Raw genomic sequence first — 27,820 nt, forward strand, 5'->3', positions numbered from 1 at the left:
AAAGTTAGGAACTGAGAAGAGAAATGCGGATAGGGGAGGTCGTCCTACATAGAAAAGAGAGCAGCCGCCCGGGGAAGTGACGGTCCTATGAGCTCAGAGGCTGCCGGGGCTTCTCACCGGGTAGCGGCCCCCTGCTGCGCAGGCGCGGGCGTGGGCGCCCCGGGCGAGAGCGCGCTACCGGAAGCGCGGCGTGGACCTGTGGGGCGCGCGTGCGCTGGAGCAGACGGGGCTCCGTAGGCTGGACTTCAGGAAAGAGGGCGCGGCGCACGCAGCATGGCGTCCGATATTTGCTTGGTTCGTCAGCGGATCAGTCGGCTCGGCCAGGTGCGGCCGGGGGCGGAGCCTCCCCTTCTCAGTACCGCCCCGCGCCTCGCCTCCCCGCACGCCTCTCTCAGTCTCCGCCTCAGCGCCTCGGCCCGCGACTCAACGGTCGCCGCCCCGCCCCGCCCAGCCCAGCCCAGCGGCGGCCTGGGCCCGCCTCCGAGCCCGGCCCGCCCGCCCCGCCTGCCCTGCCCGCTCTAACTCGCCGCTGGGCTGCTCGGGTCTAGTCGGTTCCCTCCTCTAACGCCCCGCGGTCCTTACTCTCTCCCTCCTTCCCTCAGAGGATGTCCGCCTTCCAGATAAACCTCAGCCCGCTCAAGGAGCCGCTCGGCTTCATCAAGGTCCTCGAGTGGGTGAGTGCAGCCCGAGCCTGCGAGGCCCGGGAGTGGACGGCAGGGGAGGAAAGGGAGGCCGCGGCCCGGGTCCGCGCGAGGAGGCCATGCAGCGGCCGGCGTCGAATCACGAGTCCCCGGGGCGCCTGGCTCCCAGGCGGAGCCGCCCTCCCACGCCGGAGCTCACCTCTGGGTGCCCCCGTGGGAATGGGAGTTGAATTTTTGGCTTCACTGCCTCCCGCAAAGGAAGGGAAAACTTCCTGCTGCGGTCTAACCGAAACCCTGTGGCCCGAGTCGCGCCCTGGAGAGACGGTCAGCGCGCGATCCTGCCCCGTGCGGACTCCAGGCCCGGCTCCCTCACAGGCCGATTTTGTCCTGTAGAAGTGATCTGACGAGCATTAAGTTCCTAACGTACTCTTAAGGTTGGCTCGCAGTTAAAAATTGCTAAAAATAGACTGTGGGTCAGGGGAGCGGGGGAAAGGCCTTTTAACAAAACGCATCAAGTCCGTTCAGTTCACTTAATAACATGCTAGGGATGGACATAGAGTTTGTTTTAGGTATTTGCAGGCGACATCCTGCTTGGAAAGTCAGCTTTTAGTCCTTTCCTGGGAACACTCGCAATCATTAACATCAAAAGAGACTTATTAATTCGACCTCAGTCATTCACTTGGAGGAGTTAGTGAGTATACCAGGCACTGCAGGTTTTGTTCAGACTTCGTGGTCCAGTACATATTTCAGTGCTGACTTTCAGGCTCGTATTAATAGGCAGCTGATATCTGTCCATTGAACAGGCAAGTTGTGTTTATAGACAGCAACATTCACATCCATAACTCTTAAACCCTTTATTTTAGTGATAAAATGGTGAATAATAAGAACTTCTGATTTCCTGTTTTAAATAACCTACCGAGGATGTTTTTAAAAGTAACAGAAACTCAAATTCTCTGATGGGTACTTAATCTGATTTCCTACACTCCTCCAAATTTTTGTTTGGTGTTTTCTGAAAGTAAAATAGTGCTGATTTCACACACTTGTCTGCTTTAAAGACACATGAATGTATGTACTTAGAGATTTTAAAACCTGGGTCCAGACTTAAATATAAAGAAAATTATTATTTGAGCATATAAAAATTAAAAATTGCAGGAAGTAAATCATGTTATTTAACTAGGCTAATCAAATATAAAGGTTAAGAAAGTCTTGTACCTAATAGTTTAGTCTCATTGAGATTTATAATTAGTAACTTAGATCTTCACTTAGATTTTCACTCTTCATAAAGGAAGAGGCAGTTGTTTATATTTGTGCTTATATTATTTGTCGGTTTTTTTGAACTGTAGACTTAACTTTTTTCCCTCATATTTTTAAGGTACTATTGATACGTTCATTAGTGTTCTGATATATTTTGAAAAATATCCCTTTTAAGCTTCTTAAAATATTACTTTCAGTTTGAACAACTTGTTATTACACAGGAGAGCCTCTTATGAAAAGACTACACACCATTAGTGGTGTAATGCATATTTATTCAACAAATATTTGAGTATCTGTAATATACTGTTACTGGCATACAAACATGAATAAAACATGGTCTTTTCCTCATCTATTAAGGATGAAGAACATGAAAACAAATATGAAAATGCCATATAATAAATACTATAATAAAGATATATCCAAAGTATAGTAGATGAAAGAAGGGAGAGATCAGTTGCTTGGAGGAGCTAGGGAGCACTTTATAGATGAAAGAACACTTAAAGAATGAGTACTTGTTCACTCAGGGAGTGGGTTGGTAGTGGCTTTCCAGGCAAAGAGAATCTTATGTTCAGTGGTGTGAAAGGTTGAAAAAGCACAGCCCTGTTCGAGAACTTAAAGTAATTAAGGGTTGGCTGGAACATATACTGGGAGGAAGGATATGATTTGAGATGATTCTGAAAGATTTCAAAGGACTTGCCCCTCTGGGGTTAATCTTTGAGAATCTGGGCCCTTTCCTTAAGAAAATACATATGGGCAGGGTACAGAATATTGAAGTGTTATTGGATAGCTTCCACTTAAGCCCAGAGTCACTGCCATAGGGGATGGGGACTCATTCAGGGGTTTTAAACAAGAGAATAATATCATTTGATTTGCCTTTTAGAAATGTTCATTTTGTCAGCAATGTAGAGAATGGATTGGGAAGGTCAGAACTGGAGGATGGGAGATCTGTTGCTTGAGAAATTGAGGGCATAAAATGAGTTGCAGTGGGAATAAAAAGGTTTAGAAATTAAAATATATTTGGAGGGTGAGAAAAGGGAGGACTCTTAAGATGACTGCCGTATTTCTGACTTCAGTCAGTGGTGGTATTATTGTCAAAGGAGGTCATTAAGTGGAGGAGGAGCAAATTTTTGTGGAAGGTCAGTAAGGTTTTGAATGTATTGAGTTTGCAGTCTCTTTAGATCATATAAATGGAGATATCCTATAAGCAGTTGTATATATTGATCTAGAGTTTAAAATACAAGTATGGGCTGGAGATTTCAGCAGATAATCCGCCAGCAAAGGAGAGAAGGAATGTTAGGAAGATGGAAAGAAATAACATCTTGTCATCACGATTAGAGAGAATTTCAGGAAAGAGTGCTCAACAATGTTAGGTGCAATAGAGAGGTTAAGTAAAATAAGGACTAAAATGTGTTGCTTGGTTTTGATAATCAAAAGGCTATTAGTGGCTTTAGCATGAGCAGTTTCAGTGAAATCAGAAGCCAGATTATAGCAGGCTAAATGGATGTTTGGTAAGAAAGTCAAAACAATGAGAGGAAACTGCTATTTTACTGTGATAAGTGGGATGGATTTGGTGGTGTTACAAAAAAAAAAAAAAAAAAAAAAGGCAACTAGTTCAGATTGCAACTCAGTTGCTTAAATGTTTTCTCTGGATACAACTATTGTATTTTGGTGTGTAGCAAAAGTCTTTATTTGCACTTCATCACACAAAGTATTAAGACTCAAGGGACAGGGTTTAATAAAAATAACTTTTACTGCTTTATCAAAGACATTCTTTAGTGAAACTAGCTTTTTTTTTTTCCCATGTGCAAGTATCTATCAATGAAATACAGTGTGGTACTATTGCTGATTCTACTAAAGCCCAGCAGTTTTACCCACCAATACATTTGCTCAGTTTGTACAAATGTCAACACACTGTAAAAGGCAAATGTCTTAGTATTGTTATAAAGCTATTTGTTATGAAATACTGTTATGAAAATATTTTTTAGCTTTGTGAACTCTTGAAAGAGTCCTGGGAACTCTCAGGGGTCCATAGATCACACATTGAGCACTGCTGTTCTAATATAAGGTAACATCATTGGGGACCAGAAACAGAACAGAAAATATGAGTGGGAGAAGAACTATTCCCAGATCTGGGAAATAAATCTGAAAAAAGCTTCAACCTACTATCTGGATTTATGACTTACATAGATCTAAGTACTTAAAAGGCTAGAAAGAAAGAGATATAGCCACCTAACTAAGACCTGGACCAACCTACCTGCTGGTGGCTTAAGGTCTGAATTTGTGATAAGTTGAATATTCTCATATGTTGGTGGCTTGGGGCTCCCATCATAAAGTGTGGTATTTGTGGACTAGAAGACTCAGAAGGCCAAGTGGAAATGATGATAAAATCACTAGACAGGGATAGAAAGGGGGGGGGGGATCAATTTGAGCCTACATCAAATACCCTAAAACAAATAAAGAACACAAATTTTTACTTAAAAGCTCAAATTTTATCAGTGGCAACAAATACTATCAGTTTTCAATGAAGTGACAGGCTCACTTCAGCATAACCAGCCAGATTAACAATCAGGATATTGATTAACTCTAAAAAACATGAAAATAATAGAACAATCTGGAAATGATTTAAAAATAAACATATTTGGGTTCCTCAGAGATTTATAGTTCCATAATCAGTTTAAAAATTGTTTAAAAATAAAGGTAATATAAAGATGTTTTTAACATATAATAATAAGAGTTAGCAAAAAATTTCTAGCTGTTTATTTCAGCAGGGACTCAAGAGTTCACTTCTTGCAATCCAAATTCTTAAGGGTCGTGGATCTGTACTAGCAGGCTATTTAAAACATTCTATGAAAACTTTAGAAATAGAGGGAGATAGAAGAATGAAATTGAAGTACTTTATAACTGACTTCATTGCTTATTAAACAGTGGGAATAAGCTGAAATATCAGCATCAATAACAAAACATTTTTAAAAATGAATATCTTCAGGAAACGCATCATACTTTGACTCACAAAAATCAATGCCTTGTCCCTAGGCATCTAATCTTATGATTGTAAAGGTAAGCACACTTTAATAGTTCATTGTGAGTACTGAGTGATCATTTCATTTAGTAAAATGAAATGCTTTTACATAAACACTCATAATACACTTTTAGATCTATTTCTGAAGATTTCAGTTATGTCATTTTCATAAGCTAAATCTTGGACAGAAAGAAATTTAAGTAGATGACTTCAGATTGATAATGAAACCAAGTAGAGTGAGGATCCTGCAGCTAGAAACATATAAATGACACCCATAAATTAGATGAATACCAGTGTTCCCCAGTAGAACCCTCAGAGTGAAGAGGGTCTAGAAGTAGGAGTTAGGACTGTGACTCTGGCTATAGGGTAGATAACTCACTGAAATACCAGTCGTCTTCAGTGGTCAGTTCCTATCAGTGTAAAAGTTTATGCACAGAGCCCCAATATGCATCTGCAAATTAGATGCATATTTTATTATGTTTGTTAGTCTCTAAGGCATATTATTCACTCAGGACAAATTTCATTCATATTTTTAAATCCTTATTTCACATACTACTCTGATATTTTCTAAGTTTCTTTGCCACCTTGTGATCTGATTAAACAATCTCTTTTTACCTTGTAGTATGGCTGATGCATATAGCTCATGTAGGGCATTAATGTTTCCATTTTCTCTTTTGTACATGAGCTGTGTATATTATCAATCCATAGTTTCTTTGAAAACATTTTTAAACCAATGGTTCATTTTGTGAATGTTAGTTTGGTTCAAACGGGAAAACTTATTCTACAAACCCTCTTAGCCAGGCACACTCACATTGTAATACATGAACACTAAAAGTGAAAAAATAGATGAGGGTATCACTGTCTCTCCTTCCATGTGATGGACTCCCTTTTCCTTCAGGATACCCAACACACTGTACTGACATGTGACCCTCTGACATCGAGGCTCAGCATGAGTTTCAGTAGTGTATTAATTGCAGTAAACCTTTAATTTCTTATTTAAGTCTAAAAGTTGATATAAATAGAAGTATAAATATTTTCTTCTTGTATACCAGTTAATTGAGTATACCAGTCTACTTTGGAGACTAGTGTTCTAGAGAACCAGGCTATAAAATTAACCCTGAAGTTACAGATCTCTAAATAAGTGAGGAATCTGCCTTTGTGGTCATCTAGTGTGGGTCTGGTGGGCAGACAAATAAGTGGGACTGTTTCTCTGGTAACTTGGGACTGTCGTGATGAATATGACCTTTTCAACCTAAAAATAAGAGCTGTCACCTTGCCCCTAGATTCTTACTAGTTACTCTATACATAGAATTCCATGTCAGCAATTTCAGTCATTCTTCACAAGGTAGGAAGGGATGGGAAATGAATTTCAAAAGTGGCAAGGAAAAATAAGTCAGCATACCAGTATCCTTTATGGTACACTACGGGTGCAAACTGAGTGCTCATAGGAACCACTCTAATAAAGTAAATAAGTGAAGCAAGCTGTTTGGAAGAAAACAATATTATAAGTCATTGATCATTGGCAACTAACACGTATCCTGAGGGTTTTTAAGACATGGTGGGGTGGGCAATCTGGAAATCACATGCTCTGTCTTAAGTGGCATCTGTCATTCAGTTCTGCTGATTATTTATGAAAATGTGGGTATGATGTTGCCATATCTTCAGTTTTTCCAGAGATGCCCAGAAAAGCAAGAAATTCAAATTTTTATTTACAGTATCCTTATATTAAAATATTGAAAACAAAGTGACATTTTTTATAAATACTGGAAAGACTACACAAATATATCTGCAGGCTAGGTTTCACCGGTGGGCTGCCAGTATATAACTTCCAATCTGGATCAAATGGCTGTAGGATATCGGGAGAAGTGAGATGATTGGATAGTTTACTCTCAGATTATTTTGTACTTCATTTAATATAAAATGTGTACTTTGCCCCTTTTTTCTATAAGATAAAGACCAGAATTGTTAACATGACATTTATCCTTGTAACAAAAGGTCAGCTTTGAAATGATGATTATGTAAATTTTGAAATATGGTTTTATTTGTAAGTTATTGGAAATTAATTTTTTTCTTTAATTAAGCAGCTGTTTACTGAGCATTTGCTACGTGCCAGGCCTTCTGCTGGGAAGGCATTGAAAATCCTGAACAAGATCAGGTACAAAAACATGTCAGTCTGGCAAGGAAAAGTAGAGGCAATGGTCTTAAAAAGCAACAAGCTATTATGCCATTTATTTACTAATTTTTGTATTAGTTAGGAAACTAGTTTTTCATTTTGATTTTTATAAAGCAACATACACAAGAAAAGCCTTTTAGTAGCATTATAGAGGTAATGTCTGTGGAGGCTCGAGAAAAATAATGAGCTGTACCACAAGGGATTGGGCAGGGCCTTAAAAGACGAGCTGATTAGAGAATGGGGCATTCCCAGTAGAAGAAACATATATATCTAAGACATACATACATGCTGTGTTTCAGAAATAGTAAGTAGTACAATGAGACAGAATCATACATTACCTGGCAGGTAATATAGTGCAGATAAATTCAGAAAGATAAAGTTGAGGCTACATCAGCCATGCCTTTGATGCCAAATTAAGAAGTTTGAGCCTTTTTTTTTTTTTTCCTCTTTAATTTAGGTCTGGAAACCCATTAAGGAAACCCCTTAAATCAGGAGTAACATGATCAGATTTTTATTTCAGACCAGTATGACATCACTCTAACATAGCTCTATCCAGTAAAACTACACATGCAAACCAAAAGTGCAAGCCACATAGTGTTTTTAAGTGGTCTGTTAACCACACTAAAAAAGTAAAAGGAACAAGTGTATTTAACTTTAATAATATATTTCACCTAACCTCATATATCCAGATTATTGTTTTAACAAGAAGTCACTATAAAAATTATTAGTAAGATATTTTACATTTTTTACACTAAACTTCAAAATCCAATCTGTATTTTACACTTGGAGCACATCTCAGTTTAGACTAGCCACATTTAAAGTGTTTACTGGACACTGCAGCTTTAAAGCTACTCTATAGAAGATGAGTGATGATTGGAATGAGATTAGAAATAAGAGGAAAAGTGTTTGGTTAGTCCCAGTGAAAAATGGTAAGGGCCTGAACAAAAATAGGTGCAGAAGTGATGTAGTCAAGTAAACAGCTTTGAACAAAATCGTTTCACACTCTATGTAGTCTTATGCAACATGTTTTTTTTAACTCAGCATTAGGTTTCTACAATTCATCTATGTTGATGTGGGTAACTAGTTCCTATATCCTTTTTGCTGTGTAATTCCCCATTGTAAGAATATACTAGTGTATTTTATCCTTTTCTTGTTGCTTTTCCTCTCCCCATTTTTTGATATTATAAACAATGTCATATGAACATTCTTATATATGTCTCTTTGGACACATGAACAAGGGTTTCTCTTAGATCTATATACTAGTAGATCCTTTATGACATGTTTATTGCAAATATTTTCACCTAGTTTGTAACTTGTTTTACATTTAAAAGCTGACGATTTTTAAAAAATTCTTTTCCTGTAGTTGAATTTAATATTGTCCTACAGTTAGTGCTTTTTAAAAAAATCTTAAGAAATTGTTCCCTTCCATATGGTCACAGATTTTCTTTTATATTGGCTTTAATTTTTTTAAGATTTACTTTTTACATTTACGTCTGCAGTTCATCTGAACTATTTATTGAACAGTCCTTGCTTGTATTAATTATCTTTTGTTGCATAGCAAATTTCCCGCAAGTTTAGCTGCTTAAAAAAACAGACGTTTATTATCTCACAGCTTCTGTAGGTCAGGAATCTGGGAGCAGCTTAGCTGTGTGCTTTAGGCCTAAGGTCTCCCATAGGGTTGCAATCAAGCTGTTAGCTGGATCTACAATCACCTGTAGTGAGTGAGGCCTGAAGCTCACTCACATGACTGTTGGCAAGCCTCAGAGGATTCACTTCCAAGCTCAGTCGTGGTTGCTGGCAGGTTTTGGTTCCACTCCACGGGAGTCTCTCTAAGAGTTGCCTGGTATCCTCCCAACATGGCAGCTGGCTTCCCCAAGAGAATGAGAAAATTGAAGAGAGTGAGAAAGGAAGACAGAAGTTGCAGTCTTTTTATAATCCAATCTTAGAAAAGACATCCCATTTTTTCTGCCATGTTTTATTTTCTAGAAGCAAGTCAATATGTCTAGTCCATGCTCAATGGAAGAGAAATTAAGGTACACCTCTTGATGGGAGTTGTATCAAAGAGTTTGTGGGCATATTTTTAAAACTACCACCGTCCTTTCCTCAGTGATCTACAATCCCAACTCTGGTAGATACGATTATTCTGTATATACTAGTCTATTTCTGGCCTCTATTCTGTTTCATCATCCAATTTGTGTATTTCGTTTATTTTTTCCAACCCTAAATCTGGCAATGTATATGCCCAAGACTCATTTCCTGTCCTTTTATTTTTACTGTGTATTCATGTTTGTTTATTTTGAGAGTGTCCATTCTTCTGTCTTCACCTATTAACTCTTACCAGAACATCCCAAAACTATGTGCTCAATATTACCTCAGACTCTTCATATCTGTAACCAGTTTCTTTTTCATATACCTCTTCTTCATGGAAATGAAATCCCTTGATACTATTATGATACTGATTATGGCCTACAAGATTCATGGGAGGGATAATATCAAGTGTTCAATAGTATAGGCTTTGATATCAAATCAGCATTGAATTTTATCTATCACTTACTGGGTGTATGTGACCTTGAGCAAAACCAAGTCCCTGACCTCTTCAAGTTTCCATTCTAGGAAAAGACAGACAAACAATTAAGTACTGTGTCAGGCAGTGGTAATTACAGTGGAGAAGAAATAGAGCAGCATAAGTAGAAAGAATAAGTAGTGTGAGGTGGCGGGGGTGCTGTTATTTAATAAACTGTGGTGAGGGAAAAGACCTTCCTGATAAGGTCATACTAGAACAGGAAGCTAGGGAAGTGGACAAGTGAACCATTTTCCAGGCAGAGGGAAAAGCCAGTGCAAGGGCCATGAAGGAGGACTTCATTCCATGTCTTTAAGGAATAGCAAGGCGACCATTTTGTGTATAGAAATTAGTTAAAGGAAAAAGTAGTGTATTAGTTCATTTTCTGTTACAACAGAATGCCTCAAATTGTAATCTATAAGGAAATGAAATTTATTTCTTACAGTTTTGGAAGCTGGGAAGTCCAAAGTTTAGGGAACATGTCTGGTGAGGGCCTTTTTCTGCAGAAACCTAGGGTAAGACATGGCGAGAATGGGTTGAGCAAGAGAGCTAACTTCGCTTGCTCTCCTTATAAAGCAATCAGAACAAGGCCCATTACTCCATGAATGGATCAATCCATTCATAATGGCACAGTGCTCACAATCTAATCACTTCTTAAAGGCCCCTCCCTTTCAAATACCATAATTGGATTTCCCACCCCCTTAACACTTACTGTGATGATTAAGTTTCCCATTCATGAATTTTTGTGGGACACATTTAACCCATAGCAAGTAGATATGAGGTCAGAAATATTAAGGGAGAAGAGGATCTTGCAGCCCTTTATGTGAACTTCGGTTTTTATTTAGAGAGAGCTCACAAGCTATGGGAGGGTTTTGAGTAGAGGATAGTTTTCTGCCTTATAATTTTAAAAAATTGTCCTACCTGTTGTGTAGATGATGGAAATGAAGCTGGGTCAAGGACAGAAACAGGGAAGTTCATTTAGAAGGCTGTTAGTGGAAATCCAGGCAAGAGTTGATGGTTGTTTAAATCAGGAGGTGGTATAAGTGGTCAGATTCCAAATATAATTTGAAAACAGAGCCATCAGCATTTGCTGAAGGATTGAGCTCTTGGTCACTACAATGTATCTGTGTTTTTTCCTTCTTTGTTTTGTTTTGTAGAAAATCTACAAATACAGATAGAAAAAGGAATTATCTTTTTATCTTCTCTTGAGAGTTGACCACTGTTAAAACTTTTATGCGTAACCTTTCTAGTTTTCTGTGTCTGCATGGATGTAGATACATGTATAATGCATTGTTTAAACAAACTTTATATGTAATGAACATTTTCTGTATTGTTAGATAATCCCCAACATTTTAATGGCTATATACTGTTCCACTGTATAAATAAATTATTATTTATTTGATTCCCTGTCAACATTTAGGAGGCTTCCAGCTTTTTTGCTGTCATAAATAGCATTTGAGAGGACATTATTACATTTTCTTTTAAGTATATGCGTGATCAGGAAAACAAATTTCCAACTACTTTTGAAATCTGGAAATACCCACAAGTGAGGCTTTACAAGCTAATGATTTAGCATCTCTTCTCAGCTCACAACCTCTTGGCTTTATAGCTTACCAGTAACTTGAGTTCCAAATAAAAATACTTCAATTCACCCCTTTTGATTGTGATTCTAATAAATGAGTCTTCCTCTGAATTTCATACTAATATTTAGTAGACACACTGAAGTATAAGCAAATGAATTGTTATACAGGCTTGTACATTTATTTCTATATTATACACAGGAAAGTAAAATCACATTTGTTGAGATTTGCCAATAAATTTTTAAATGTTTTCACACTACATTTAGTTTGTGATTGAGAATTTCTAGAATGTTATTGAGCCAGTTTTTAATAATCAGTGTACTTGCAGTTTTAATGACCCTTGTTGTTCTGGATGCAGTAATGCTTCTCTCTCTCTCTCTCTCTCTCTCTTTTTTGGGGGTATGTATGTCTCACTTTGTGTAGATTGCTTCCATCTTTGCTTTTGCCACCTGCGGAGGTTTTAAGGGCAAAACAGAAATTCAAGTTAATTGTTCTTCCAACGTTTCTGAACATAAAACTACTATTACAGCTACTTTTGGTTATCCATTCAGGTGAGTTATTAATTTGTTTTTATAGCTTAACAACTCTTTTTATTTTCATATTGACTCATTAAGATTTCCAGCAATTTATTAATTGAAGTGGGTAGAAAATTTTAGATCACATGGTCATTTGTAAGAGATCATACTACTCAAACTGTGAGACACAGATCAGTACCAGTCTGCAAATTTTTTCTTGTCTATGATAAAATAAATATTGAAAGTGAGACTAAGCATTTAGAAACTTCTACAGCATTTTGACATTGCCTTGACATTTTAATTGTTATCCCACAGTAGACTGGAAATTAAAAAACAAAACAAAACAGAGACTGCTCTATCCACCTTAGTGTGAGAAGCCCTAATGCAGAAGCAAAATCCAGAATCTTATGAAAATCTGGAATCTCATGTTTTTACAATTATTGGATAATAATGTTCTTTATAGAGTTTTAAGACATAGATTTATATGAAGTGAGGAGTTCCTATGTTTTATTGACTAATGTAAAATAATACTTTCTAAACTAAAATGAATATTTCTAAACTCTTAACTAAAATAAATATTTCATTTGTGAAGTCTTCCGTTTGACTTCAGCATTCATTGAAAAGATTATTGACGGTATCCTATGTTTAAGCCAGGATGTGAATCTTCTTCCAGTTTCTACTTTACTTGACCTCACTAAGACTTAATTTTTCTGTTCAATAAATTGTAAATATTACCTTTTAGGGGTGTTTAGATGATTAAATAAAATCTTATATTAAAGATATATCAGATAGCATGTGCTTGGTAATTATCAAAGCCTTTTTCTATCTCCTATTCCTTCTCCTGTACAGTTCTTGTATAGCAGCATCTTTAGTGACAAGCTTTTGCGATTTATGGATGGGGAAAATTAAAAGCAATGTGAATTTTCAGTTAGCAACTAATTAATCTAGGGTTAAAATGCGAATCATTATTATAATTGACTCTCCTGGGGCTTGTCAGACAAACTCTGCCTCCAAGAATGGAATATTGCATCTCAAATTGTGAAGTATTTGGTATAATCCCTCCTAACTGGCTAATGTTTTATTACAGGAAGATAGTATCTGGGTGTAAAAGTGTTTAATTCAGTCTGTATTCAATCTAAACCAATTAGCAGGTATAATTCAGGTACATTTATTATGAAAATTTCAGTTTATGTAAATATTTGAATTTTACTTTTTTTTTCCCCCCAGAAGGAAAATGTAATATATTTGGGGAGTATTTTTTAAAATGTCCTTTCAATATTCTACTTAACTGTTTCTTTCTCTGTTGGGAGAGTCCAGTAATTCATATATTTATTTGAGCCTTTTTTTAATAGGTTGAATCAGGCATCATTTCAGCCACCTCCAAATGTAAATGTGTGTGGTATAGATTGGAAAAGTCATGTCCTCGTAGGAGATTACTCTTCTTCTGCACAATTCTATGTTACATTTGCAGTCTTTGTGTTCCTGTACTGCATTGCTGCCCTTCTGCTTTATGTTGGTTACATGAACCTATATCGGGATAGTCGTAAACTTCCAATGATTGTAAGTAATCACTTTATTTCTTTTTATACAAAAATAATTTATATCAGTTTAAGCTACCTATAAGTTATATTTGAAGTTAAATGTAGGTTTTCTTACGCTGGAAATCGAATCTTGGAGTAAGCCAGTTCAATGTACTTTGGCCTGTGTTTGCCATGAGGTTGACCTTTCTCTCATTGTTAAGTTTAACCCAATTCTTTTAACCTCTTTGCATGCTCAGTAAAGTTTTTTTTTTAAGCTGTTTTAAGCTAGAAAAAATTCAGTTGTTTGATTATGCATATTAAGTTGCAAATAGCAGAAAAATTAGTTAGAAATTAACACCTTTAATTTGAAGAATTGCTGACCATACCAGTAGTCTCATAACTGTGTTTCTACTTCTCACCATTTTTCTCTTTCCTCGAAAGTTCCTTTTATACCTCTACAATATCTTATTGACTTAGTTGTTTATATCAGGAATCAGCAAACTATGGCCCACAGATCTAATCTGACTCACTGTTTTTTTAAATAAAGTTTTTTTGGAACATGGTCATACCCAATTATTTACACATTGTGGCTGCTTTCATGCCACAGTGGCAGTTAAGTAGTTATGAGAGATATAAAAAAAATCCTTACTATCTGGCCCTTTTCAGAAAAAGTTTGCTGACTCCTGGTCTGTATTCCTAAATGCTTTAATTTAAATCTGACCCAGATAATTCTTATATTCAGCTATCAGTAGCATCCATGATCTAATTTTGAATCTTAGAGATGCCAACAGAGGATCTGGGTTTGAAGTCCTGATACCTTTCTTGGCTGTAGAGTCTACTGAGTTAGAAATAAAATAATCTTGGAGATTTAGTAAGTAGAGCCTGCTGTGGATTATCAGTGGCAAATCCAGAGATAAGCTATGGTTTTAAGCTGGATCTCCACTATAAAAGAATAACTACAAAATCAGTAGTAGTGCTGATGACTTGAAGGGAGAACAGAGGTATTTTGTGGTACTGGTCATTTATATCCATGAAAGAACACTGACATCTGCTAATTGTGAAGTTATTTTAAAGGAAAGTCTATTTAAATTTGAAATAATTATTAAATAAGATAAGTTTTATTTATTTACTTAGTTATTTTTATTTTTTGCTGCCTGGATCATAAGAATGCAAATGGTAAGTAAGGAATAAAACAGTCTTTTATCATTCGAATCTATTCTGTTTCTTTTGTCTGAGAAGATAAAAGAAAATCAGATGTTTTCATAAAATATTTCTTGGTTGTTAAGTGCCTTTCAGAAAGATAGGACATCAACTATTTTAATTTGCAATGCTTATTAAATAACAGGAATTACATGTTAGGAATCTATAGCTTCTGCAGACTTTTCAAGCCTTTTTTAAAAGGGGACTAGGATGATCATATAGATTATCGTATTCTGTTAAATTTTTTTATAATTAGAAAATATTTCTTGCCATTTTGTCATCCCAACAAATTTTTTTTTATTAATCTAATAGTGGGCCCTTTATTTCTCATATTTTGTCTGGTAAACTTTTCAAATACTACACTTCTTCAACATTCAGATCTATTTTTGTAGAGGATTTTTCTGACTAATAAAACTATAAAACCAGTTTAGTTCCATCATTCAGAAAGTCAAAAGTAATTTTCAACCTCAGAGTGATCGATTAGTAGTTGTATAAAAAGGTAATCCAGAATTGATTCCTTAATTGGCTTTTTATTGATATATGATGGGTGCTCCTTATATCTGTAAAGTTCAGCTTCTAAATCAAATTTTGAGTTCTATTTTTAATCATATAAATATTTAAAAGTTTTATTGAGATACACAAATTTTTAAATATAGCCAAATAGACATTGATTTTTAGGTACTGTTTGTTAATGAGAACAAGCTTTCTTGGCAGTATTCTTGATTCTGTGCATAGAATCAATGGTATTTCTAGGCATATTTTAATTATGAAATTTTAAATCTACTTTAGTTCTTTTTTGAATTAAATACAACACTTTTATGCATTAAGTAGCAGGAGCTTAAAGGTTCTTGGCAATGTGGAGAATCAGGAATAAGTACCAGAAAATGAAACTAAACAAAACTAGGGTATCCCAAAACCTAAAAATCTGTTATGATTACATCCTAACTTATGGATAGGAACAGAGCTGCTCCAGGCAGCTGCAGGCTGTGCATTGCAGAACTCCAGGTGGCACTGTTCACTTAGATTGTGGTGTGACTAGAGTCCTTAGTGGGACAAATATTATCTGCAGGGGCCAGAATTTTTCCTGTTTTCCTTTATCCCAGAGTTATTTTGTGCATCATTTTCAGAAATGTTCCTGCTTTCAAAATATAAGAATGTCAAGCCTTAAGCCATCATCAAAGTGGATTTAAATATCAGAAAAAACCCAGCATTTTTTAATTAAGAATTTGGAAAGAAAATACCTGAAAATTAAGAAGATTGTGACATATATTGGTCAAATCTATGAACTTTAGCCTAGAGAGAACTTGTTTAACATGTGATAACATCATATTATTTATCAGTTGTTCTTTAAAAGGTATTGAATTTCTAGCAAGTCTTTAGAAAATGTCTACCTTCAGCATAAAGTATAGTACAGCACAGCAGTAAAAAGGGGAATATTCTTTTTCTCTTTGATCTGCATTTTTTAAGAGGACCAGTAGCGGCAGAGGACTCAAGTGCGAAATGTAAATACCTCCATGTTTGTAAAATTAGTAATTGTTTTTGGTCATCTAATCACAAGGCATTTGTTCAGTGTCGTCTAGACCCAGGTGGGCAAGCTATATAGCATAGCTTCTGTATCTCATAAGAAATTACTCGTATTTATCCTAAATAATTGACTAAAAGGTGGCTGGCAAAATAATTAAACACTAATCAGGTTTATGTAAAAAACAAAACACTTCTGTGATGAGCTCCAAGACCCATTCTGAGCTTGGAGAGATTTTTTGCCACAGATGTATAAGAGCTCCTACCTTAAATGTATCCATATGCTTAGAGTATGTAGCATCAAAAAGTTACAAATTTTGCACTATTCCCTCTTGGGTCATTAATTTGAATGAAGACCAAGCAAAGTGGGATTTATACTTTTATTATACAAATGTGTACTTAAAGTGTTTTTTTAAATCTTTGTAATACTACTTGACAAAATTTTAGTTCCCCAACAGAGAGGATTGGGTAAGGAGAATAAACATTTTTTCCCTTTCTTCATCTTGTTAGCTCAATAAGAAACTATCTAAAATATTAAAACCGTCCATTCTATTCTTGGAAATGTGTTAAATAGCAAAGGATTTAGTAGAAAGTTACTAGTGATAAGGTGTCTTGGGTGATTTTTTTTTCCTTAATGTAATGAACATTCTTAAAATTTATGGTCATGAATTTAAAAAGAGACAAGCTATCCTGTTGTGCTTTTCACCATTTCATTATCCATCTCATGGAGAATTAGATTTCACTAAATTTAGCGTTTTGTCAGAATAGTATGAGGAAGCAGGAGAAAGATAAGGGAGTTGAGAATATATGCAAGGGATTATAACGAAGGACCTTAGAATATACATTGATTAAAGGACATTAGTGAAGTTGAGACAGTAAAAAAAAATAGTAGGATCAGACTGTAGGTCTTGGGGTCAAAGGACTTTGGGGATTGGGGTACTAGAGAGAGTGAGCTGAAAAGAAGTGATATGGGAGACTGATATGACCAAAACAGATTATACAGTTGTTGGTGATGACATGGTCTAAGTTACAATCCCAGTAGTAAGTGGCTGAGGTAAGATTATGGTGAAGACTATAGAACTTTGGTTTCTAGTGTAAAAATCTTAGACTCCTGAGGGGATGGTTGAGTCTTGTTTACTGTTACAAAGTCTGTTACAAAGGCCATTTCTCAGTACCATAGGGTTGAATATAATCTTAATTTCTTCATCATGGATTTGAAAATTAGTATTTTTAAATTGGCCTTTCATTATTAACTCGTACTTATTTTTGCTTTAGGATTTTGTTGTTACTCTCGTTGCCACTTTTTTATGGTTGGTGAGCACTTCAGCCTGGGCTAAAGCTCTTACAGATATTAAAGTAGCTACTGGTCACAATATTGTTCAGGAACTTCTACCTTGTAAGAAGCAAGAAGCAATGTGTTATTTTGGCTCTGTGACTAGTATGGGATCCCTAAATGTATCTGTGGTATGTATACATTATTTATTAAAAAATTTTTATCATAAAAAGTCAAGCAATATAAAATTTTTTATTTTACTTATTAGAAAAATCTTACTAGTAGTTTAAGAAAACAGCTTTCAATAAATCTCTAGACGAATATATTGGTTTGTATTTTTACTAAGTTGTCAGAATCCTAGTTATGATATAGTTTTTACCTTTATAATAATGTGAAGGAAAAAGTTTGTTAAGAAAATTATTACCTGTAAACAAAATGGTGATCAAGTCTTACTCTTTATTAAAATTGCTGAGGCAGGACTTACCTGAAAGGCACTGTCACTAACATTTACTGAAATTATATGCCAGGCATTGTACTAAGGGCTTTACACTCATATCTTGTTTATACAACCATCCTAAGAGGAATGTGGAAGAAGGTATTATTATCTTCATTTTCCAACTGGGAGAAAATGTAGCTGGTGTTAATTCGCTCAAGGTAACACAACTAGTAAATGGCAAGCCAAGAACTGAACCAGATCTTACTTTAGAGCCTTCTTTATAAATGTAACTCGCTTTGAGTATATGAAAGTAATGCTTTTATGGTTCTTAAATAATCTATAAAATTTAGTCTATATAAAGTGTTAAATATTATTTGTATGCTATTTTACCGAAAAAAGGTAAGCTTATTATTAAATATATTATTAATATGCTGATTATATTATGTTTAGGGAAATCTCATCTCTTTTCAAGAAAATATTTTTTCCATTGGATGAAGTCAGCACTGCCTTAAAAAGCAGTTCGCCCAAATTTTTGTTTTATAACTTTGTAATTTAAAAGTCAGTTTTTTGCATTTATATTGACAGTACTCTGAACTGGATGATATCAGAAATGTTTTTGTATACAAATAAACAAAAAAAATAATGCATTTGGCCCTCAGTAATATGTAGTACTCTTGAGCTTCTTACCTCACTCTTACTTTATAAGTTACTATTATATTTACAAAGGACTTATTAAAATAGGGCAGCTTCAGTTTGTTCATATTTGAGACTTTCTTACATCTAGTCAGATCTATATCCAGGGAGATTAATTTCTTTTAGATTGACTAATGACAGATGTGAAGTAAACTTCTGTGACTCCTCTTTTTTTCTGGCTGCAGCTGGTGGATTGGACTAGAAGAGATGGTAGTAGGGGGAGATAGGAGGGAAATAGGAAAGGTTACACAAGGGCAGTTTATAGCCATTCCAAATGGGAGAAAAGTGTAAGCCCTCATAGGACACATGGATTCCTTTGTTCCTCTTTACCCTGAAGCACCAAAGTCTGAATACAAAGAAATAAAAGAAGGGTTTCATTTTCCTCAAATTAAATCGCATCTTTTTGGTAATAATGAGCATGCAAAAATAAAATTTCTTTTAGTCATGATTTTATATGTTAACAGATTTAGAGGTTTAGCTTGTTTCATTGGGAATAAATAATGTTTCCAAGTTTTGTACACTGAAATACAAAAATACAGAGTCTACCTTTTTTCTTCTACTTTGTATATACAATAATATTAAACTTTAAGGGAAATAATGGTGTACTGCCTAAAAATGTTAAATACGGAGCTCCAGTGGCGCAATCGGTTAGCGCGCGGTACTTATACAACTAAAAATGTTAAATACTTAAAGGAAAACTAAGATTTTTTAAGTAAGACATGAATTTTTAAGTAAGTATTAGATTTTTATATTTATTTTTCTCTTTCATAGATCTTTGGCTTTCTGAATATGATACTTTGGGGAGGAAATGCTTGGTTTGTGTACAAGGAGACCAGCTTACATAGTCCATCAAATACTTCTGCTTCCCATGGCCAAGGAGGTATTCCACCTCCTGCTGGAATATAATTAAAGGGAAAAATACACTGTATGAAATACATGTCTGTACTATGACTTGTTGCCAACACCTTGAGAAGCATTATTTGTTTCTAATAAAAGTAATGGCTTTTTCAGTAAACTGGTGGGTTTAAAAGTTTGCTGCTTATTTACATAAAGCCTGTGCCTTTCCTGGAAATTTAAGATGTAAATGTATTCTTACATGTAAATTTGAAAGTTCAGAGCCTACTATAAAATTACACACATTTTTAAATGAACAGTAATTTTTCCACTAAGTTGTTTGCCTTCCAGTGTTTACATCTTAAGCCTTAACATATATCTTCACTCAGAAAACAGTCACATTGTCATATCATTATAGCAAGAAAAATCTTTACTTGGAATATACACTACTGTAAGTTTGTACAGAGCACATACGTAAGACCTATCTTTGTTTAAGAAAGCCTTGATTATACAAATTGTAATTAGAAAAAACATATTTCAGAATTTATATCTGAACATTGTTCGTGTTATGAAAATTTTTTAACTGCAGGACTGGGGTATATATATTATTTCTATTTTTCTAAATGACCTCCTGTACTTAATAGGTATACTAAAATTGTGCTGGGAGCAGGGATTTGGAAATTCTAATAGATGTGTAGTTAATTTAGTAATTGTGCTGTATGAGATGTAAGCTTCCATTATGCTGGTGGTTTAATAGTCTTGCTATATAAGTAGAAAGAACATGGTTCAACTAGATATATTTAAATGTACGGGCATTACTCTTAGTGATACTTGTTTGCTGTCCTTTTTTGTTCATGCTGTTAAAGCACAGGCTGAGACCTGGTCTCCTTGCAAGTAGAGTAAAAATCCACCCTTTTCTGCAGACCCTCTTCAGAGGATTAAAAGGATTAAGATTGCCTTTTTTTTAAAGCATTTGACATTTAGAGCCAATGAAGTTGTTATTTTGAGTTTAGCATTGATATTGTGAAAATAAATGATTCAGATTTCATTTTTCTTAATGTTCATTCATATTTCACAAATGGATGATTAAGGAATTATGCATCATAAACAAAGAAACCTAAGTGAGTGATATTATGGGTGTACTGTCTTTGCACACACATTTGGGTATATTTTGAATACAGGGCTTATTCACATTTTGCTTCCTAATCTTTTTGTTGTACATGGATCCACATTTCCTATTCTTACAACATGATTGTTTATATGTGAAGCACATCTTGCTATTTACTTATTTTTGTTGCTTTTGTTCATGACCAGAATTGTCAATATGAGAATGTATATCTTTTATGAAACCAACTTAATAAAGAAGTTGAAAGAAAGAGTGCGCTGATTGTTATATTACAAAGACACTTTCATCTTGAAGGCATGAGCACTGCAAAATGGAACTGATTTTCAAATCAGGAAATAAAATCACAATAGTTTTTTTTTAATGTTTGGCAAGGAATAAAATAGACAAAAATGCTTTGAGGACCCTGGTTCTATCCTTTTTTCTTTCTATCTTATTTTTAAAATACTTATTTGTAACTCTCAGGTTGTTTTCCTTATAAACCTTTTCTAATTGACTGTCCAATTAGGCAGCAAAGTTTCCTGATTAAGAGTGTATGCTTTGGGGCCGGCCCCGTGGCACACTCAGGAGAGTGCAGCGCTTGGGAGCGCAGCAGCGCTCCCACCGTGGGTTTGGATCCTATGATAGGGATGGCTGGTGTGCTCACTGGCTGAGTACGGTGCGGGCGACACCAAGCCAAGGGTTGCGATCCCCTTACCGGTCACAAAAAGACAAAAAAAAAAAAAAAAAAAGTGTATGCTTTGGAGCCATTCTACCTGGATTTGAATCTTATCTTCACCACTTAATAGCCAATTAAGTTTAGGCAAATTACCCTCTGTATGCCTCAATTTGCTTATCTGAAAAATGGAAATAATAAGAGTACTGACTCCAAAAAGGGTTTATGAAGATGAAGTGAGTTAGTAAATGTAAAGTGTTTAAAACAGTTTTCAGCATATAACGTTACCTATGATTACTAACTTTTGACAGCATCTGATATAGAGATTCTTAACCTTGAGTTCATGTGGCTGTAAGGAAGAGGGTGATGGTCTTGGGCAGAGGGGCCAGATAAGCTCAGGTTTACAAGCGTCTCCTTTATATACCATACAGAGTCCTGGATTTTTTGCTGTATTTGTTTTTCTCTTGGTGGTAGATGTTCATAAAGTTAATGAGATTAAAAGTTCATAGGCTATTGATATTAGAGTAAATTTGGAAAGGAGTTGTTACCTTTTCATTCTCCGCTTTTAAGTCAGCATTACAGTGTTAGGGAACTTACAGGATAATTTCCAGGACAGAAGCAATAAAAGCTTTGACTTAACTAGGTGATGGGTTGTAGAGAATTATTTAAAAATAGATGGTTATTACTAATAATTTTGTGAATACAAGTTACTTGGGTAGAGATACTTAAAATAATTTTTAACCTACTATAAATATTAAAGCACTGTCACTTGTTATATTCTGTGTGTTTCATACTTTAAAAATTTTTAATTATGTAGTATTTGAGATAAACAGATAAGTATGCAAAATAATATATAAAAATGCTTTATTTGCATCAGTTTTTTTAAGGAAATAAAATATTACAGATACAGCCTTTTCTTACTGAGGTACAGTTAGATTTTTCCTACCTTTCACTATTACAAATAGTACAAAAGTATCTTCTGAAATGTGTGAAGGCTTCTCTAGGATGTATCACTAGAAAATGGAACTGTTGGAATGTGGGATATTCACATTTTCAATTGTAACCTAGGTATTACAAAACTGTCCAGCAAAGTGCTTGTGCCATTTAGTCTCCCACCAGCAATATGTAAGAGTTCCTGTTGCTCCATATTCTTGCCAATATTCTTACCAATATGTGTGCCAATCAGATGATTTTGAAATAGTGTCTGATGTTTCTTAATTTGTGTTTCTTTGATTGCTATTGAGGTTGATGACCTTTTTCTGTATGTATTGACCATTTGGTTTCCCCTCCTCTGTTTTGCCTATTTGTATCTTTATTAGTCTGTTTTCTGTCATTTATAACAGAGTACCTAAAACTGGGTAGTTTAGGGGAAAAAGAAAATCTATTTCTTACAGTTTTGGAGGCTGTGAAGTCTAACAACAAGGGGGCACTTCTTGGTGGGGACTCTCCACAGAGTCCTGTGGTGACACGGGGTTTCACATGGCAAGGAACTGAGCAAGAGTGCTTCCACATGCTTTCTTCCTCTCCTTATAAAGCCATCAGTCTGCTCCCTGATAACCCATTAAACCATTAACTCATTAATTCACAAATAGATTAATCCATTCATGAGGGCATAGTCCTCGCCTCTTAAAGGCCCAACCTTTCTAATCCCATTGTCTGATTTCCCACCCTTTTAACCTTGTTGCAATGGGGATCAAGCTTCCACATGAGCTTTGGAAGGGACAAACATTCAGACCACAGGCAGTATCCTTTACCAATTTTTCTGTTGTGGTGCTTGTCTTTTTTCTGTTGATTTGAGATGCTCTTTGTGTATTCTTGATATTAATCCCTTGACATTTATATAGGTTGCAAATGTCTTCTCCCTGCTCATGGCTTGTATTTTCACTTGATGATTTTTGTCATAAAAAAGGCTTTTTATTTTAATATTAATTATTTTTCTCATGGTTTGTGCCTTTTATGTCTGAAGTCCTCTTCTCAATATCATAAAGATACCTATGTTTTCTTCTGAATATGTTTTGTTTTTCACTTTTAAGTTTTTAGCTATTGGAAAAGTATTTTTGTATATAGTTTGTGGTTCCTTCCTAAGTTTTTATAATTTTCAATACTCATAATACCCTTTATTTAATTATTCATCTTTTATTCACCTCTGTCATATATCAGATTTTCATATTGTTTGTCACCCTTTCTATATGCTCTTCAGCCATACCTAGCCCTATCACCCTTTAATTATAATATATTGCTTTACATAAGAATTACTATCTGATAGGATGAACATCAGAGCATCATCTTTACTCTTACTGTTATTCACAGCTGCCCTGGCTATCTTGAAGCCCTATATTCTTGTATGAATTTTAGGAATACCTTGTCTAATTTCTAAAATCCTTTGTGGGATTTTATTCGAAAAGATTTGCAGTGGAAATAGATCTTACAGATCAATTGGAGAGAATTGTCTTATTTATAATACTGAGACTTTGTATTTATGAGCATGGTATATCTATTTATATTTTTTATGCCCTTCAATAAAGTTTTATCATTTTCTACATAAAGATTTAAGATTTACATCCATCTGTCTTGTAGTTTTTGTTGCTATTGTATAAAGTAACTTTTAAATTATATTCTAAATTATAATTGTTTGTTGCTGGTATACAAGATTATTGCTGATTTTTATCTGTTGATTTTCTACAAGACAGCCTTTCTAAACCTTTCATTAATTTTAATAATATGTAGATTCTCCTTTTTTATATGAATAATTATATCATCTGCAAATAATTTTGTGTTCATTGTGTTTGGAAATTAAACACTTTTTCTCTTATTTATATGATAATTGTCATTAAAATCTATAAAAAATAGAAAATATATACCTATTTGAAAACACAGTAGCTGTAATTTTGTTTCAGTATAGCATACTTAACCACAACTATACAGTACATTGTGTCTTGGTCATTCTAGTAATATATAACATTTGATCAATAATTCTTATGTCGTGAAACAGACAAGTGGAAAATACCAGGTGAATTAAGCTGATCAAAATAAGATAATACTATTATATAACACTGTCATACAGAGTATATTTCTTATTGTTACAATTCGTTTGGATTTTGTCTGTACAAGAATAATATTTACAACTGAAACCTTCACTAGTTGATTTTTTAATCGTATAGTTAATTAGATTTTTAAAAGTTTTATTCCAATATAATTAACATACAATAAACTACACATATGAAAGTATAAGTCTTGAAATATATATATGGTGAAACTGTCACCACATCAAGATAATGAACATATCAACTACCCTAAAAAATTTCCTCCTGCACCTTGGTAATCCCTTTCACCTGCCCATCCCACTTATTTTCCAGCAACCATTAATCTTTGTCACTAGGTTAGTTTATAGAGGTTTATGTAAATCGATTCATACCGTATTCATTCTTTCTGTCAGGCTTCTTTCACTCCACATAATTATCTCGAGATTCATTCATGTTGGGTCTATCAACAGCTCATTCCTTTTTTTATTGCTGAGTGTTCCTCCATTGTGTAGATAACCACAACTTGTTTATACATTCGCCTGCTGGTCGATATCTGGGCAGTTCTGAGCTTTGGGCTAATACAAATAAAGCTGCTATGAACATTCATATAAAAATCTGTATGGACTGGGGCTGGCCCGTGGCTCACTCAGGAGAGTGCAGTGCTGATAACACCAAGTCAAGGGTTAAGATCCCCTTACCGGTCATCTTTAAAAAAAAAAAAAAAAAATCTGTATGGATATATGCTTGCTATTGGGGTTAAATATGAGGGTACTTCAAAAATTTCATGGAGGGCCGAGCTCGTGGCGACGCTCCCGCCGCGGGTTCGGATCCTATATAGGAATGACTAGTGCACTCACTGGCTGAGTGCAGGTCACGAAAAAAAAAAAAAAAATTTCATGGAAAAATAGAATTAAAAGATAATATGAATCTCTCTATAGACTTTAACTTGTCAAGAACCTGTTAACATTCCCACCAGCAGTATATGAGAGTCTAGTTGCTTTACATCTTCATCAACATGGGGTATAGTCAGTCTTTTTAATTTGTGCCATTCTAGTAGGTGTGTAGTGGTATCTCAAGGTTCTAATGCTGGATATAAGTCCATTTTTGGAGTTTTTTTATTCTCATTGTTTCAAAGAGCAGAAATTTTTAATTTTGATGAAGTCAAATTTATCATGTTTTCCTTATGGATTGTGCTTTTGGTGTTATATCAATTAAATCTTTGTATAATCCAAGATCACAAATACCTTCTATTTTATAGTTTTGGGTTTTAAATTTAGAGCTGTGGTCTATTTTGAGTTAAACTTTCATATATGTTTCCAGATATTGATCAAAGTTTTTTTGTTTTTGTTTTTGTTTTTATTTTGACATATTGATAGCCAATTGTTCCAGCACCATTTGTTGAAAAGCTATCCTTTCTCCACTAAATTGCCTCTGTACTTTTGTCTTTATATATGGATAAAAAAATCAGTTGTCCATATGTATGTGGGTTGATTTTTGCACTCTAATTCTATTCCACTGATCTGTTTATCTTATGTGGCTGCCAGTACCACACTATCTTGATACTGTTGCTTTATAGTAAGTCTAAAGTTAGGTAATGTTAACCCTGCAACTTTATTCTTTTAAAGTTGTTTTGGCTACTAGAGGTGATTTGCATTTCCATACGAATTTTGGAATCAGTTTGTCAATTTCTACAAAAAAAAAGCTTACTGGGATTTTGATTGGAATTGTGCCAAATCTATAGATCAGTTTGTGAAGAACTGACATCCTAATATTGAGTCTTCCAACTCATGAACATGGTACAACTCTCCTCTTATATAGGTCTTTAACTTCTCTCAGCAATGTTTTGTAGTTTTGAGTGTACAGGTTCTGTACATATTTTGTCATTTATCCCTAAGTAGTTAATATTTTTGATGCAATTGTGAGCAGTATTTTTATTTCAATTTCCATTGATCCTGTATACTGCAACCTTGCTAAATCTAGTAAAAATGAACTATCTCATATGTTTCCATTACACAGTATAGTTTGATTCCCTGTCACAGCCTGATGGTTTAATTGGGTATTCACCATACCCCATTAGCCATGGTCATAATTCCAGGAGATGGAAATGACAAATTCAGCATGGGTCCTGCTGAATGTTCACTCCCTAGGTGGGAAGATCACATCTAAATGGACCATGCTTTTAAGGATCACCTTTTTAAAGAGAAAAATACTTAATCTGGTTTATCTACTGACTAGCAGCCATCAGCATCACTTTGAACCAGCAGAGATGCAGGGCCTATTTCAGACCTACTGAACTAGAATCTTCATTTTAACAATTTATCCAGGTGATTTACATGCACATTAAAAGTCTGACTAGCATTGGTTCCTATTGACAAAAAGTATCATGTAGATCCTTTAGTTCTGGACACCTTAAAAACTAGCTTTGTCTACAACTTAGAAAGGAGTCTCAAGCCATTATCCCATATGAGGTATATAAAGACTATTCTGACCATTGCTAGATTGTTTCATGAAATAAATTGTCTTAACATCAGTTTAAGTTTTTACAGCATTTGTTGATCTATTGTCAGAACTGAGAGGGAGGCTATGTGACTCTATTAGAGATCTCAGATAGTGATTAGGGTCTTTATCACAATATCATTCTCTAGCACCTGAGGAACACTCTGCTTTTCCTCATCTCCACTGCACATTATTCACCTACCTCTGTAACTACACCCTAGACCTCTTAACCTAATTGCCCCTCCTCTGAATTCCTTCTGACTACAACCAGCCCTCTTTTCAGTCCTCATTCTGATAATTCCCACCACATCTGTTCTTTGATCTTATCAGGATTGCTGGTTAATTTCTTTACTCTGGGTCTCCTCTGGTCGTCTTCTTTCACTTTCTTCTGTACTTTGATACTACACTCTCATGCCAATAGTCTCTACTTACTTGTCTAGCAAAAGTCCAACTGCAGATCGTCTGTTAGATTTCCCTGTTCCTATGTTAAAGCAGTTGAATATTGCTGGGAAAAATCATTGAGCTGTGCCAATTGATACTCCTACAAATGTCTGGAATTTTGCTGGGTCTCCTTAGCAATCTTTTTTTTAGACAGCTGTCTCACCTATCTTTTATCATTTGTATGAGTTTCCTGAAACTGTTATAACAAATTAATACAAACTTGGTGGCTTAAAATGACAAAAAATGTATTCTCTCACAGTTCTGCAGGCCTGAAGTTCAAAATCTGTTTTCTTCTGCAAAATAAAGATTTCAGCAGGTCCATGCTTCCTCCAGAGGTTCTAGGAGAGAACCCACACCTTTCCTCCCTGTTTCGCTTCTGGTGGTTGCTGCCTTCCTTGGCTTATGGCCACACCCCTCCAGTCTCTACCTCTGTCTTCACATTGCTTTCTTATGTGTCTGTGTAACATCTCCCTCTCCCTCTCTAAAAGACAATTGCAACTGCATTTAGGGTCCACTGATAATCCAGAGTAATTTCCTCACCTCAAAATGCTTAATCACATCCGCAAAGACCCTTTTGCCAAATATAAGGTAATGTTTACAAATTCTAAGGATTAGGATTTGATATTTCTGGGTGGCCATTATTCAACCTACAGTACCAGTCAAAAATCTATTTTGAAATATAACATATATACAAAAGGATTTGAAAATGTACCTGTACGGGCCAGGCCCGTGGCGCACTCGGGAGAGTGCAGCACTTGGGAGTGCAGCGGCACTCCCGCCGCGGGTTCAGATCCTATATGGGAATGGCCGGTGCACTCACTGGCTGAGCGTGGTGCACACGACACCAAGCCAAGGGTTGCGAT

General features: G+C 35.4%; 1 protein-coding gene across 1 annotated transcript; it reads left to right on the forward strand.

Annotated features, from left to right (window-relative positions):
* The first annotated feature begins 482 nt into the window (after window positions 1–482).
* On the forward strand, window positions 483–20,595 carry SYPL1 (synaptophysin like 1). Its single transcript, XM_063099638.1, has 5 exons — window positions 483–674; window positions 11,651–11,778; window positions 13,095–13,302; window positions 17,259–17,447; window positions 19,157–20,595. The coding sequence occupies exons 1-5, from the start codon at window positions 606–608 to the stop codon at window positions 19,289–19,291; spliced, it is 729 nt and encodes a 242-aa protein (XP_062955708.1). The 5' UTR covers window positions 483–605; the 3' UTR covers window positions 19,292–20,595.
* Window positions 20,596–27,820: the final 7,225 nt, after the last annotated feature.

The sequence above is a fragment of the Cynocephalus volans genome, chromosome 6 (genome assembly GCF_027409185.1).
Source record: "Cynocephalus volans isolate mCynVol1 chromosome 6, mCynVol1.pri, whole genome shotgun sequence".
Lineage (NCBI taxonomy): Eukaryota > Metazoa > Chordata > Mammalia > Dermoptera > Cynocephalidae > Cynocephalus > Cynocephalus volans.